This window comes from Excalfactoria chinensis, chromosome 3 (genome assembly GCF_039878825.1).
Source record: "Excalfactoria chinensis isolate bCotChi1 chromosome 3, bCotChi1.hap2, whole genome shotgun sequence".
In the NCBI taxonomy this organism is placed as follows: Eukaryota; Metazoa; Chordata; class Aves; order Galliformes; family Phasianidae; genus Excalfactoria; species Excalfactoria chinensis.
Genome location: NC_092827.1, coordinates 29,670,137 through 29,686,592, shown reverse-complemented (window position 1 = coordinate 29,686,592; position 16,456 = coordinate 29,670,137). Strand labels below are relative to the sequence as shown.

Genomic DNA, 16,456 nt, shown 5'->3' with positions numbered 1-16,456 from the left:
AGCGATATCAAAAATGTACATTTAGAAGATGACAGAGAACATAAAATTTTCAGGATTTTTTTTTTCATATGTATGATTGATTAACTTAAAAACCAGGAACTGTTTCACCCTTGTTTGCTATCGGTAGAAGTATTTCCTGGTTTTTGGGAAGGTTCTTTGCAGGTGCACATGCTTCAGGCACGTAATTGCAGTTTCCTATGACTAACAGTCTGAGTTTTGTGACCATGTCTGCTGCTCCGTAGCTTGAAATTAAAGCAAAGACTGCGGTTGTTTTGAGCCATTGCTGCTTCTTGAGCATGACTTTTTGTTGTTAACTTTAGCGCAAAGCTCTTCAAAGCCAGAAGACATGAGAATAATATTTGGAATTTAAAATATATCATCTGAACTGACCAAGTTGGGTTTATTCTAGTGATACTAAAAGATGATTATTACAAGAGTGAATGATTTCAAAGCTTTTGTTTTACCACCATTTAAACTGAAGTTAGAATATATGTTTTTAGGCACCGTTTTTAAACTACTAAAATATTGTAGTTTTCTTTTTTTTTTTTTTTTTTTTTTTTAAATTTCTTTATTTCTTTGATATATCACATGCAGTGACTACTCTAGTGATTATTCTGACTGGACAGCAGATGCAGGAATCAATCTGCAGCCACCAAAGAAAATTCCTAAACTTAAAACAAAAAAAGCAGAAAGTAGTTCAGAAGATGAGGAAGAACCTGAAAAACAGAAGAAGCAAATTAAAAAGGAAAGGAAGAAAGGGAGTGAGGAGAAAGATGGACCATCAACATCACCAAAGAAGAGAAAACCCAAAGAGAGAAAACAGAAGGTTAGACACATTTTGTGTATTAATAAGTGATCATTCTAAGCATCCTAACAGAATTCTATGACTGATTCAGTAATGTTAATTTAAAAACATGTTTTATACCAGTAATAATTGAGGAGTACTGAGTCATGTAAGTCAATAGATTGTTGTAATTACGTGCTTTCTAAATATTTAGCATTTCACTGAAGGAACACTTAATGGCTTTAACACTGTGTTGTCTTGAACCGTAAATTTCATTTAGAGAGGTGTATTGATGTTACATGTGCCTGTATTTTTTTTCATTTGTACTGACAGTCTCAACATTTAATTGCAATTTCTTTTTAGGTCTGCACAATCATGTCATTTTCTATCAATTCCACAGTGTATGATATTTGAACTATATTTCAGTTATGCTTCTGTCAAGTAGAACTTCAGTTGACCAGGATTTTGTTAATGCCTGTTAGGGTTTTGTTTGCTTTTTTGTAGCTCCTGTTTTAGGTCAGCACATGAAGACTTTCAGTGATTTATGTTATTTTCATATTTTTGATGAAACATTTGCTTTTTGTTTGGTTTGATCAGAAAAAATTGTTCTTTCTTTATGAAGACCAGTAGTGATTTATCTGCTTTCATAAGTGCAAAGCTTCTATTTTTGTAATACCTACGGAAGCAACTATATCATTTAAGTGATGAAATAACCATATTTTGGCTTATTTTATAAGATCAGGAGTCCTGACTAGTTCTCAAGATCACTGTTTCATCATTTTGCCTCCAATTAGATGGTAGACTGATGAAACAGCCAACATGCATGTTAGCATATTATCATTAATGAACCTTCAGTAAAGTCATAAAGAATGTTAGGTGGCAGTCTTACTCTTAAATCAAACAGGTTTTAGTTTATTGTATGCAATATATTTTTTTATAGGTTAAAGCCCTAGTTTAGCCTTTTATTTTAACATATGGAATCAGGTAACAACCTAGCATTTCCACTTGGGTTAAAACTGAACTGAGTGTCTTAGGAGGACTTGCATCTATTTTGGTCTCAGTTATTGCTATGACAGAGGTCTTTGATTCAAGAAATGTCAGACTTAAATATTTCATATTTAAAGACCTTCAGGAACATCAGAAAATGATCTCTTCAATCCTGAGTCTAGATAGGGTTAAGTATACCCATTATTCCTGACTGATAAGCCTTTGAATATTTTGTGCTAGACATTCTACTGCCTTGCTGGACAGAAAGCTCATAGTCTTACTGGTAAAAGTTCTTTCTGTTTTCTGAATCGGAATCAAACTTGGATCTTTCCACTGGAAAGAAAGAGGAAAGAAGTACTAATTATCTTTGTATCTAGGCACAAAATTATAGAAGAATGTTTTTTCTATTGATGCACTGGCTGCCAAGATCTTGAATGGTGCTTTCATTTCTAATCCCCCTCCAACATCAGTCTGTGTAAAAATTAATACAAGAATGAAGGAGTACATAGGAAGATCAAAGAGTGTTTTTCTATGTTAGGGCAGACTAACAGACCGACTTCTCTCAGGAAGGAAGTTTGGGGACATCTGACATAAAACCTTTTATAAACTGGTCAGTAGTTTAACAAACAATATGGAAGATTTTCTTACTTATTTTGTTACACAGAGACATCCAGTAGCAGACATGAAACTCAAAAAAGTTTTCCCCATTCTCTTCCTACCTCCTCAAGAACAAAACCTGAGTATGGTTTTTCAGCTTAAGACCCAGCATCTCACTATTCAGATCAGGCCTGACCAAGAATGATTTCCAGTCCTTATGAGTTATCTGTTTCCTGGATGTCATCTTTTTGAAGGATGGTGGTTTTAACATGGCTTTAACAATGAGAAGGATAAGTGTAGAAACTGTTCATTGAACCTTGTTGCTAAATAGGAATTTGTAGTCATAGGTTCTTAATAGAAAAAGAGCTAAAAGTCAAGACACATGCAGCTTTTGAATTAACAGTTTTTGTTGTAAGCATTTTATCTAATTGGTTCAAGAGAATGGCATATTTAAGTTGGCATGAGACTTCATTTTTAATAAATTCAATTATTATTACAAAAGATGGTTATTTAAACAAATCTTCAAATTGTTAATACTTTTGGTTTTGGCTAAGTTGGGTTTATCTTCACATTGTCACTGTGTTCCTTTTTACATTAAATATATTAGAGAATTGGCAGTCACTTTTTAATGAAGCACTTCCCAAAACACAAGGCTGCCCTAAATGTTATTTTACTTATGCTAATCTTGCGTGTGCATTTTCTTTAGAGGCTGGCTGTAGGAGTTCTGGCAGAAAATGGTTTGACACTGGAGGAATGGCTGCCTTCAGCATGGATTACAGACACTGTTCCTCGTCGGTGCCCATTTGTACCACAGATGGGGGATGAGGTATTGTAGCTTTTCCCCTGCATTCTTTTTTCTTTCAGCTTGTTTCTGCCTTTTTAAAAGATAATCAGCTTTTTTTTCTTTTCTTTTCTTTTCTTTTTTTTTTTCCCTCCACTGTTTTAATACCATTTATTATTGGAATATTTTGGATTTTCTTCAAAACATTCTTTGATTAGGTTAAAATTTGCTTTAGCTTCTGAAAGGCTTTTCCATACTTAAAATGTTTTGCACATGGTGTTGCTTTGTCGTGACCTTTTTATTCCATGCTGTTGCAATAACATTGCTGTTTCTACTACATTCAGAGTGTGGCTTTCCTTTATGACACATTTATAGAACTTTTGTTTCTGAGCTGCAGCTGTTCATGGGTACCAACTTAAAAGCTGAACCAGTGGTTGCACATGCAAATTTTTACTTGTGCTTTTACTGAATCCAGTTTGCAGCGTAACTATGTAGTAATGATATGAGTCTGAAAAGAGTAGCAGTTCAAGTCAGTATTTCAGATAGAGAAAGTGCTTAGGTACTTAGACAGTCTAGCAAACATGTTTTGGAGACAGTACCTTTCAAAAGATTGAATTCAAACAAATACATTTGGTGCCAGGTACCTTCTGGATACAGTGAAGTAGCCAGGGATTCATCATTACCATGTTACCAGAAGACATATCATACCAGTTAAGTAAAGTAAACTCCTGTGTTTGGTCTGGTACCTGCAGAATAGCGCTGTATACCAGTAATATGTAAGCAGGCTACATTCTTTTGCTGAAAAAACTGTGATCCAGTGAACAGGGAATTTCCTATCCTGTGCCTAGAAAGCAGGAGTAGTTGCGTCAATAGAGAGAATGTTTGTAATGGAATTGCTCAGTCTGAAATTCTCTCTCTGATACTTTCTTTTCCCAGATTTGTTTTAGGATGGTGATTACTTTCTTCTCACTAGAAAGTAGCTCTCAAGGTCCACAGAGACAAAAGACAGATTTAATTAGAGAAACGTGATAAAAAAACTGATCTTCCAGTTTGTGAATGTTTTGGTGGGCTGGTTGATATGTTTTATAAGATTTGGAAAGAAAGGAGTTATAGATTTGTTTTCTTAAAGCTGTGCAAACAAGAAACAACAGTAGTGCTGTATTTAGTTATATTCAGTGCATAAGAATAGCATGTACCATCCCTGTTTCCTTTTTGCATACTGCCATTTAAAGTCCTGTCATGTGTCTGGAGGAACAGTGGGAACCATATGACAGAAATGGGACTGTAGTTCAGCTTGTGTGATTACCCAAATACAGTGCATATCTCTGCAGTATTTGCTCTTCACGTGATAAAGAACATTTGTGACTGGGCACTAACACAACATCCAAAAGCAGTAATTGATTAAGATTAAAAATATTATTCCCTGGGAAAGGGCACAAAGTCTTTTTTCCGCAGATAACTTCCTAAATTGTTGTTGGAGCAGAGCTCAGAGCAATTTAAAATAAATAAATAATAAATCCATTTTTATTAACTACATTTATTGTATTTGTGTAGAGGCTTAATAGAAACAGTAACTGTGGAAGGAATTAGTTGTAGCCTATGTCTCTAAGTGTGAATGTGTAGCAAGAAACAGTTCTACCTTCTCTTGCCAGTTACATTCTTTGAGGATATTGCTCATGTCAAGTACCCTGAAATGTAAAGGTATGAAACATTTGTGATGTGAAGCTGAAGTCCTTCTCTATGTCAAAGGGAAAAAAAAAAGTCATAGGACATTAAGAAAACTCAGTAACAGTGGAGCAGTGGAGGTAGAAGCTTAACAGATGCTCTCTATAGTGTTTTGTGATACAACTGTTTTGTGAAGCATGTGAAAAATAACTGGTAGTTTTACTGTGGGCCGTTTCCTCTGCTTTGTTTGTTGTGTTAGGCCTTCACATTTAAACTGTTGTTCCTTCATCCTACTACATTCCACAATGACTTTTTTTTTTTTTTTTTTTTTAACCGCTTGGTTACAGCAGGGGCTTATAACAAGAAATGTTCATCCAGTTTCTATTAAAACTAAATTCTGAGTTGTGGAAGTTTGTAGTGGAAAATACTTGAAATAGTTTGTTTCAAGTGCTTAAAATATCTGGTTTTGTTCTTGTCTTTGTTAGTCTGTTTATTTGGTGGTATGGATGTGAAGATCTTCCCAATAGAATAGTCAGTGTAGTTCTTGTTCAGAAAAGGTGCAGTTAACTATATACTCCATTTAGTGATGCCTGATTGTCATCTTAGGGCTGTCTTTCTGTGTTGAATAAGCAAGTGGATTAGTGGGATTTCTTACTGTAATGGAATTGTGCTATAGCGTGATAAGTGGACAGTTTGGGCTTTGCTGTTGATGTTGTTCTAGTTTAACATGTAGTTTAGGATGCTTTCCTCATACTGTACATCATTTCCTACTTTTTTTTTGTCTAAGCAGAAGAGTTTTTATGATACCTGCTTTGTCTGTCTTCTAAATTTCTATAAGAACTTGTGACTTATGCAGGAAAAACAAGAAGCAGAGAAGTTGTTGATAAAAGAGAGAGCGCGTACATTGTACGACAGCAGTGCACTAACATTCTGATTGCTTAAAATCTTAGTCAGATAACTGTCTCCTTTCACTTTTAGGTCTACTATTTCCGACAAGGTCATGAAGCATATGTTGTAATGGCTAAGAAGAACAAAATATATAGTATTAATCCCAAAAAACAACCATGGCATAAAATGGAATTACGGGTATGATTTCTTTTTTTTTTTTTTTTTAAGGTATCTTAATATAAAAAGGAATTTTGGAAACTAGCTCAAGGAAGATACTTGATACAGACATTCCTAGTATTGAGATCTTAAGATATATGTAAGGGGGAAAATTTTACCTAAAAGCCAAATTAAATAATACCTTAAACTGTACTTCTTCCTTGAATTATTTGAGCAAATATCAGTTAGTCTGATTTTATTTTTACTTCACTTATATCACATAGCAAAATATATTTCAAACAAGTTACAATACGGAATTAAATACTCGATTATTTGACGTGTGCTGGCAGAAATCTGCTAATTTTGGTACACTCATACTGTCATGTTTCAGAAAGTTGTATGACCAGTGAACTTAAAGATAACTAATATAGCATTTTGTTTATTCCAGGAGCAAGAGTTAATGAAAATAGTTGGGATTAAATATGAAGTAGGATTGCCTACTCTCTGCTGTCTTAAACTAGCTTTTCTTGACCCTGATACGGGTAAACTAACTGGAGGATCGTTCACCATGAAGTAAGAAAAGCACTGTTATATTCAAATTGGAGCCTTTCCCCCCCACCCTCCCCCTTTAATTCTGGATTGTTTTGAAAATTAGTGACTAGAACTGTAGTTTTTGAAGGTTTGAAGTCAAAAGGTTGAATTATTACATAAGTGCCTCACTTTGTGTTTTTTATTACTTATTAGTTGTGTGTTCTGTTGTATTTAGGTACCATGACATGCCAGATGTCATTGACTTCCTAGTTCTGAGGCAGCAATTTGATGATGCAAAACATAGACGATGGAATATAGGTGAGTTGTGTGGAGTTTCTGGGTCTTTTTGATTGATATATATATATATATATATATATATGTATGTATGTATATATATATATACAACATGGTGGTATATCTGATTGATATGATTCAAACTGGTTAATACGAGTTCATAACTCTTAACAACTGTGTTTAGATGAACCTTGGTTCATTGTTCAGTTCCTCTTCTGGGTGGTAAGAATAGTGTTAGAATAGTCTCCTTTTGTGAGACTACATGAAACACTAAAGCAGAGGTAGTAGTTATGTATGGGATTTTTTTGTGGTGGTGGTGAAAAGGAAGAATATTTGCTTTATATATGTTATTTATAGTTTTTAATACTGAGGATTGCTGTGGTTTCAGTGTATCAGTCTTTAAGAGAACACACCTATAAAGGTTGAGAAGTGATAAGTTTTTCTTTCTACTCAGTTATGTATTTATTGCATCTCATTGTCTTCTGGTTGGACTAGAATACTAATATTTGAACTAAAACAAATTCTGATAGGATTCCTTGAGCATTTGCTATTCATCTAAGACAGGTAGACATACATATCTCATAGATAGCAGCCACTATAAGTTTAGCATGTATTTTATAGTTCCACCAAGCTGACATTGTCTGGTGACATTCAGTTTGGGAAAATTATATTAAATCCCTCCTTTTAATAAGAATTTTTGATCTAATGTCTACATAGGTAGCTTCCATGTATCCCACAGATGAGATCACACAGAGGGCAAAATAATGGTCAAAGGGATCTGTCTGTGGGCATTTTCAGTTATTTGCTCTTCTTACCTTAGCATTCTGTTCACAGAAGTGCTGCGGCTCTTGAAAAAATGCAAAGAGACAGCTGGTATATATCCCCTTATGTGTTTTTGAACTGCTTAATGCTCAGCACCATGAAAGTGCTCACAATCATACCTACTCATGTCTCTAAAACTGATCGCTGCGGAATCCCATGTAGGGAGACTGTTCTGTAAGAGCTCTTCAGGCTACTCTGTTGTGTAGAATACAGCATCAACCCTTCTTTTCATTTTGGAAGTTGCATTTCAGATTTTACTGGTATGAATTAGTTTGCTCTGTTACTTCCAGTACACTTAGCACTGAATGGAAGTTTTGTTCTTGTTATATATACTTGCAGTCTATTAAAAAAGAAAAAGTGCAGCAAAGAGAGCAAAACATCTTGAGAATATCTGTAGTCGTTAATAGTTCAGACAACCACAGCAAGTGTTTGAGCAGAAGGTTGTGGGCTTTTTCCTCTGTTTGAGTTTCTCGGAGGGGGACAAAAGCATTGCAGAAGGCTAGAAAGTGGTGTGCGTAGTCTTCAAATCTCTTGAAAACAGGAGTATACAGTTCTTGGAATCTCAGATAATTTAAATGATCTTTGTTCTTGGATTGAGTGAGGTAAATGCTTCACTAAAATTGTTTCTAAATTCTGTGGCATGTTTTATGGAAAATGTTAAAAATTATGATGACGTGTGTTCCTTGCATTTAAATAATGCTTCTGACCTTTTTGCTTAGCTCTAAGATTGCATTGCGATAGTGAACCATTTCAAGTCATCATAAATGACTCTGCAAACCTTTTGAGGAATCTTTAATAAATTAAGTTCTTCTATCAGGCAGATTGCCTGCAGAATAAAGGAAATGAGCCTCTGAGTTGCAGTTGGAAATTGTTTATACACGTAGCTGAAAAACACTTCAGAAACCAAGGAGAGTGAGCTCAGCAGCATGTACAAGTATTCCCTGTACAGATGTGTCAGTGCATAGTTATTTTAAGATAGCATGTGGCATTTAATGCAAGTAGATTTTAGTCTTGAAGGCGCAGCATTGCAATGTCCTAGTTCTGTATGAAATTAAGAAATACGTTCACATATAAGGGTCATCGAATTATATTTTCAAGCCATTGATTGTTTTTATTTATGCCCGTTCTTAACTGCTTCATTTTGATTTAAAGGCAACCTTCACAACTAATCTAAGAGTTTCATTGTGGTTGTTTTTTTCATTTGTTTCTTTAAATAATGTGATTTGTATTTGTTGATGCTGCAGGCTTTTAAAGGGATTTCTCTATTCAAGAACAAGCTGAAGGTATCTGTGAACTGATTTTCTTCAGAGGGGAAATGTACCCTGTATTGATGAAATTATTTTGTGTTCTTACTCAGGTGACCGCTTCAGATCAGTAATAGATGATGCCTGGTGGTTTGGAACAATTGAAAGCCAAGAACCTCTTCAGCCCGACTATCCCGACAGCTTATTTCAGTGCTACAATGTCTGGTTAGCAAACTTATCTTCAGTCTGTTATAATTAAATATTTCATTTGACGTATTGACTGAGCAACTTCCTCTCATTAAATTCAGTCATGCATCTCACTGTACCAGTTTATTACAATAGTCTGTTAAATCTAAGTAAGTTATGTTACAAACATTTAATTAGTTTAAGCAATATTAGTAATTTAAATGTGGTTATTTTTTAAGCTGGGATAATGGAGATACTGAGAAGATGAGTCCTTGGGACATGGAGCTGATACCAACTAATGGTATGGTACATTATTAATTGAATATGCTTTAAGAGTGTATATAAAAAAGTAAAAAATGTATAATTTCACCTTCTAAGGAGTGGCGGGGTAGCCCACAAACCATTGCATTTAAAGAACATTGGTAATTATCAAACTAAATATGGACCAAGATAAATGAACTGACACTTTTCCCTTAGGAAAAAAAACAGGCTTAAACAAATAAATAGCCAGGAATATTACAAAAACTCTTAGTAGGCAGTGTACCATTGCAGTGAACTTGTTATGCATTTGGAGAGGTTTGCAGAGAGTCTGTGCGCCATGTCAGCTCTAAGCTGCCTATTCTCAGAACTCTTGGCATGCTTGCAGGTATCTCAACATGCACCAGTGGGAGCATTTAATAATAGTATGTTTTGCTGCCTGTTTGATCCAGAACTTGTGGTAGATAAACATACAACAGAACAGGCAGTACAGTAGGGGCACTGTTCCCAGGCCATGTACACAACATTGTACTTCTTTACTCAAATGTTTTGATGATTTTATTAAAGTCTGGTTAAAAAGCAAAGTAAAATGAGCACTTGTTCCTTCCATTTTGTGGGAAATTTTATTTTCTAATTTTATCACCCACACGTAACCAGACATAATTCTTCATTCTTTCAAGTTGTACATGTTTCATTTCTAGTTTTTAATTCATTTTGTGTCTTCTTTTAATTGGTAATTCTTATAAATAAGTCACAATCTAGACTGATAACATGACTAGAGTAAATACCTACAGTAAGCAGATGACTGAATCTGAATTTGTATCCACACTGCATCCACAAATGCTGTCTTGTGCTATAACTTCCTTTTAAAAAAAAGAAGAGCAGTGTGCATCGTTCTCTGAACAACTACCTGTTACATTATGAGTTGTTCAATTTAGTAGGTCATTAAGAATGCCAGACTGATGGCACCTCATTTTGCTTGCTTAGAAGTCCTCCTTTACTATTTGACTTGAGAAAATTGACAGTGTTGAATCCCTCCATGGTTGAATTCCTCTGTGGAGACTGTTTCAGAGTCCAACACTGATACCATTACCTTAAGCTATGTCTGAAGGTCATCCACTTCGAATCTTGGCTTCATTACCAAGAATTTGGGGTTTTAAGAAACAAACGTAAACTTTAATTATGATAAAAGTTTACCCTAATTAGTTGTAAAACAAATTCTGCAGTTAGCTGTTTGGAAGGCAGTAAATCCAGTGTAATGGAGGATCTGTGCACCAAATTGGATCATAAAGATTTAAATTTAAAATACAGCAATAAAAAGAATAATGAATGATTTGCTCAAAACATTTTTAATACAAAAACAATGTGTTTGTCTTGATTAGTGATGGTCTATATTTTGAATTAATTTTTCTCAATTGAGTAGATACATATGCATCATTAGGTACAAAGATGAATATTTCATTGAATTTCTGTGTTACATTCTAGCTGTATTTCCAGAAGAACTGGGGACTAGCGTTCCTTTAACAGATGAAGAGCGCAGAACACTGCTCTATAAACCTCTGGATGGAGAGTGGGGCTCCAGGACGCGAGACCAGGAGTGTGACAGAATTATTGCAGGCATAAACCAACTCATGACTCTAGGTAAGTCTGGAATATTATAGAAAGCACTTTTTGTATGTTATACAGTTTACAGTTCATGTATACTTCTGAAATTACAAAAATCAGTAACTGCTAATGTTGCAAAATAATAGTAACAGTGATGCACTTTCTATTTGATTAAATGGAACAGAACTTTATCATTGCACATTTTAAACTTTCATACAGTGAGTATGTACAAAGACTTGAACATTCTCCTAATTGTAAAAAGTAATTAATATTATATTTTTGGTAACTTGACACATACGAGCAGGGTTGGGTATATATACCACGCAGGTAATAACAAGTACTTGATTTTTGATGTTAGCTACTCAAATTACTTACTAGGGTTAGGAGTGCCAGCCTTAACGGTGCTACAGATAGATAGGAAAAAACCCCTCATGCTTAAAGAACGAGTGGATACCTGTGTCCAGGGTTCTCCTTTGTTAGCCTTGTTTTAACTCCACTTTTCTCCCCCACATCGCCTTAGCTGTGTCTGAAAAAAACCAGAAGTTCTGTAAAGCAAATATTGAGGATAAAGTAATTGATTAACTTATGAAAAGCCACTTGCTATTTGGATGTAGAACAATTACGCTTTAGAAGTAGAAGGCAGCTTTTGAAAAGGTAATTGTTAGAACGCTAAACACGTCACTACAACATTTATATGATGGACATGTAAGCTGGGGATACATCATACAGGCTGAATCACAAATGTCTGTGTATTCTGTGATAAGTCAGCTGTCTCTGGTCTTTGTGTAACAGTGGTCATAATTTACACATATGTAAGTTGCCAAAGATTTCTGATTTTGAATTATGTTCAAAAGTCCTAGAAAACCATTAACTTTTGAAATGCTTCTGACTCTCAAGTATGCTACATTACAACTCATTTGATGTTATAAGAAGCTTCCTTTTGCTTCCAAAATTTACATGCAATGCACTAATCCAAATTACAGAATTACATTTTAAAAATGTTAAGGAGAAGTCGTTTTGATTGTTTTCTCTGTGTTACGTATGTATATAAGAGTAATAGTTTCACATTTTGCATCTTTGTTAAGGCAGACTACTTAGTTTGGGACTCAACTGTAGCATATGCTGTGCATACTGGTCCTAAGTAACTGTTGCTTGAATGTTTATAAGAGAAACTTAACAGCCTTTTGAAGGAGAGAGTTTCTGTTTTTAAAAAACATTGGAGAGTTGCTTTGAAGGTGTTCTTTGCTTTTCTCTTTTATTTTCCTTTGAGGTTTGAAAAGTTAGGATGATGTCTAAGCAGACATGATGCTTCTAAGTATAGGGGGGGGAAGAAAAAAAGCAAACAAAATTTGTGCCAGGTGCATAGACTTAAACTGCCCGGTGGTCTCTGACTTTATGGTGGATCAGTATGAAATAGCTTCTTTGCTATTTGGTCAAGACAGGGGGGCTGTACTTCTATTTTATATGGAGAATGGCTTTTCCATGTATCTTAATGAGATCAAAATACTACTATGACTTTTATGGTGAGAATTTAATGAGATGTTTTGTTTGAAGATGAGAGAATGGCAATATAAAACTAAATGGAATGAGTGTGTCTTGTAAATAATAATACTGGATTGCATATCTTCTTATGTGTGTAATCCATATGCTTAAATTTACTTTTCAAATGTGTATATTTTGCATTCACTTGCTGTGTCTCTGAAGAGCATGGTGCTTCATGCATAATGGGATGGGTAGGCAATGCAGCACTTGTGCTGGAGTCATACATGCCAGCAAATACTTTTATATGTAAAATCCTACAAATTGTTCAGAGCGTCTAGCATGGTTATTACTGTTGTTTTTGGGTAAGTGCCATGTGTTTCAAACATGAATAAATAGCATATGTTGCAGGAGGAAACTTTAAAATTCTTGGAACTCTTGATTGTTTTTATGGTACATAACTTGGATTTCTTTTGATTTTTGTGTAGATATTGCATCTGCTTTTGTGGCTCCTGTGGATCTTCAAGCTTACCCAATGTACTGCACTGTTGTGGCATATCCCACAGACCTGAGTACCATTAAACAAAGGCTGGAAAGCAGATTTTACAGGTTAGAACCAAGTCTCAGTTACTGCTGTGAAATCCTGCTGACAGTGGTTTTGGTAGCTCTTAGTCTTGTTATACCCACCTTGGAAATGTGCACAGGTGTGCTTTTCTGTTTGTCTAATCTTCTATCCTAAAGGGATTGAACATCTCTTGACCAAAATGCATGTCACAATTATGTGGTGTAAATTCTTTATGTCACGTGAGATTCAAATTGCAAAGTAACTTAAGTTTCCTTCTGATATTTTTTTTTTAGTGGGAGAAACCTTAGACATCTCTAAAGCGTTTGCTTTATAATGCAGCTCTGTTTGTTTGATTTTAAATCTTGCATCATCACTTTGAGACATGAAATGGAACGTAGATTCTTAAATTATTGGCCCTGAAATTCTAAATGGTTGGACAGTAACAAAAGTAACTTTTAAGCTTTTTTATGTGATTTTGACTTTTTACCGTAACTGTGATTGCAATCGGTGTTTTTTATTTGCAGTAAAAATATCACCCATTAAGGAGGAGTTTCCTTTAAAATAATTCTTTTTCCTTTTTTGTCTTGGAAAATTTATGGCTTGCAGTTGCATCTCCCTCTAATGCTTTTGTTGACTTCATCCAAACAGGGCAAGGGGCAATGGTTCTGAGCTAAAAGGAGAGGAGATTTAGATGGCATATAAGGAAAAAGCTTTTTTACAGGAAGAGTGGTGAGGCTCTGAAACAGGTTGCCCAGGGAGGTGGTGGATGCTCCATCCCTGAAGACATCCAGAGTCAGGCTGGACAGGGCTTTGAGCACCCTGGTGTGGCTGTAGGTGTCTCTGTTCATTGCAGAGGAGAGCTGGACCAGCTGATCTTTAAGGGTCCCTTTCAACTCAAACATTTCTATGATTCTACAGCATGTTGATTTGGGCCAAATTTCATTTAGTTCCTAGCACTTCACATGTACTGACTGGAGATTGTACTCTAAACAGAAATCATGTTTTTAGTTTTTGAAGTATGCTTAGTTTTTATATGTTATAATGCCATAATGCACATACATCTGATTCCGTGTTAACTGTGTGATAATCTAGGTTTGGCTTTTCTAATGTACTGCTGCATCATCAGCAGTGGCAAGGAGTTTTCACTTGGGTTTGTTTCCTTTTGTCAAAAGCAATAGTTATTTTTGGTCATTGGCATAGGTTCTTTGGTACATTGGTTTTTACTAGTTCATAGGATTGCCTGGGCTTGGTTAGCTAATGGGTATTGCCTTGTGTATTACAGTGAATTATTTTCCTTTAACGTGTGCAGGAATGGCAGTTCAGATTGCTTGTGATGTCCTCTAGCTTTTCATGAGGCCTGCCCATGGGGCATTATTCCTCTTCTGAAACAAGGGTCTTGGAATGCCAGTGTGTTCCTGTAACGCACAGACATGCACAGCACTTATTTTGCTTTGATTATACGCTGTTTGTCACAATATTGTGACTATTCCTTAGTCAGATCATTAAATCAGATCTATGTGAGGAATTCTGATCATTGCCACCTATTAGAATAAGATGTGTACTTTTAGTACATTTTCATCATTACAGTTTTGGTAACTCTCAACTGTGACTTAAGAAGTGATACATGCTGGGTTATTTATATCATAAAAGATTGGTAATAGCTAAAGCATTACAGCTGATTCTTTCTGGGGAGTGCAGGCTGTCTGTATGATGTCCTGCAGAACAATGTGCCTGAGTGTATGTGTTTTTTTGATTTTTGTGCATCGAAAGATGCAGAGGATAATACATTCGAAGAAGAACATGAGGCTTTTTCTCCTCTTTTATAATACATTGTTAGAAATGTAGCCTGTTTTATACTGTTATTTTTCCACGGTCTTGACTCCTGCTCTTTCTTACGCAGGCGACTTTCTTCATTGATGTGGGAGGTCCGATACATAGAACATAACACACGCACATTTAATGAGCCTGGAAGTCCTATTGTCAAGTCTGCCAAATTTGTCACAGATCTTCTGCTACACTTCATAAAGTGAGTTTCTTAATGCATCTCTTGTCTCTTACCAAGGTACTTAGCTCTTTGGAATATAGGGTACGAGGAGGTGGTTCTGTAGCTTTAATAAGCCTGTTGTCTGCTGCTAGGGCAGAAAAAAAGAAAGTTCTGTTGTACATTAGGTTGCAAAACAAGATGAAGTTTTATAATACACTGACTGGAGACTTTTTACTACATAATAAACATGGGTCTGAGTATCTGTGGAATGATGGATATATTTTATTGTATTAGTGCCTTTCTTAGTGTAACTGGGAATTTAATTCTAAAATCTTTACAGCTGAAAGTGCCTGAAAGTGATGGTTGATGTACGCAATAAAAATGGGAGTCGGTAGATACAGTCTCAAATCTTTTTCGTGACTGTCTGTGATCTAAAGTTTGCTAGAGCTTATTATACCCGCTGTCCTGATTTGCTTGTAGGCTGCGAATGCATCTGCTTTTACATGGTTGAAATGGCAAGATGCTTCATTAGATGAACAAGATCTTAGTATGTTCTTTTAAAAACATTAGAATTATATGAGTGACTTGAAAAATCTAAGACTTCTGTAGCCACTCATAAATCTCTGAGGTTTGCAGTGCCTTCGATTTCTGACACTGGCAGAAATAGTGAAATATACTTAACTGCATCAGATGTTAAAGTTATAGTGAAACCCACCTTTAGGAATAGATGCACACCTGAAAGGCTTCATTGTTAATTTTAGTTCTTTAATGCCTTTACCCTATATAGCTTCTTTTCTTTTGATTAATTAAGCACACTGGTGTTATTAAAATTGTGTGTTTTTTAATTGACTTACCTAAATTACTGCAGTGCATGGCTGTTCTTATTTAATAATGGTCTACTTGTGCCGATTAATATACTCATTTAAGTGAGCTAGAAACACAAATAAAGTGCTTCTTATAAAGCTGAATAGGCTCCGAAGCCCTTTATGCAGTACAATACATTTTCCTAATGCTAATAAGCTTATGGTAAGGGATTACGGTTTTTCATTTTGAAATGTCACTGTTAAGCATTCTATGTTTTATGGAATATAGAAAATATTTTGCAGTTTCTGAGCAGTAATTAGCTTTTCTTATTAATGTGGTCCTCTAAGTATTCCTAAGGCACTAAACACTGTATCGCTTCATTTAAGCATGACTTCATAAATATTGTCCTTAATTTATGCAAAATACAGTTGATCCCATAGATGAAGATGAAAAATAACACCAGCATGTATTTCTTTTTGTACAGAGACCAGAGCTGCTATGACATCATTCTATTATACAACGCAATGAAGAAGAAAGTGTTGTCTGACTCTGATGAGGTAAGTGGTTGTGTCTTGAATGTTGTCAGTGCTTGATGGGAGAAATGAGACTGAAGCATCTTTCTCACTTGATGCAAAAGAACTTTGTTCTGTCACTTTAATAGAGTAGGGAATATTGCCAATTAGATGTTTCTTGTTAGTTGGGAAACTGGTAAAAATCCAGCTTCCTCTAGTCCTGTAGCACAGAGGGCTTTTCCTTAGACTTCTGAGAGATTCTCAAAACTGACAGTAGCACAAAATGCTTTCTAGAGAGATGTGGATAGAATTGT

The 16,456-nt window shown here is 35.3% G+C and overlaps 1 protein-coding gene across 2 annotated transcripts in view; it reads left to right on the top strand.

Moving 5' to 3' along the window:
- The window catches only part of PHIP (pleckstrin homology domain interacting protein), a 103,075-nt gene that overhangs the window by 73,773 nt on the left and 12,846 nt on the right, over positions 1-16,456 (top strand). For both annotated transcript variants that reach the window (XM_072331402.1, XM_072331401.1), the window contains exons 23-33: positions 595-826; positions 3,075-3,194; positions 5,793-5,900; positions 6,307-6,431; positions 6,625-6,707; positions 8,863-8,974; positions 9,175-9,236; positions 10,679-10,834; positions 12,766-12,886; positions 14,743-14,868; positions 16,115-16,187. In XM_072331402.1, the coding sequence (XP_072187503.1) occupies positions 595-826; positions 3,075-3,194; positions 5,793-5,900; positions 6,307-6,431; positions 6,625-6,707; positions 8,863-8,974; positions 9,175-9,236; positions 10,679-10,834; positions 12,766-12,886; positions 14,743-14,868; positions 16,115-16,187 (1,318 nt within the window). The remainder of the gene's footprint in view (positions 1-594; positions 827-3,074; positions 3,195-5,792; positions 5,901-6,306; positions 6,432-6,624; positions 6,708-8,862; positions 8,975-9,174; positions 9,237-10,678; positions 10,835-12,765; positions 12,887-14,742; positions 14,869-16,114; positions 16,188-16,456) is intronic.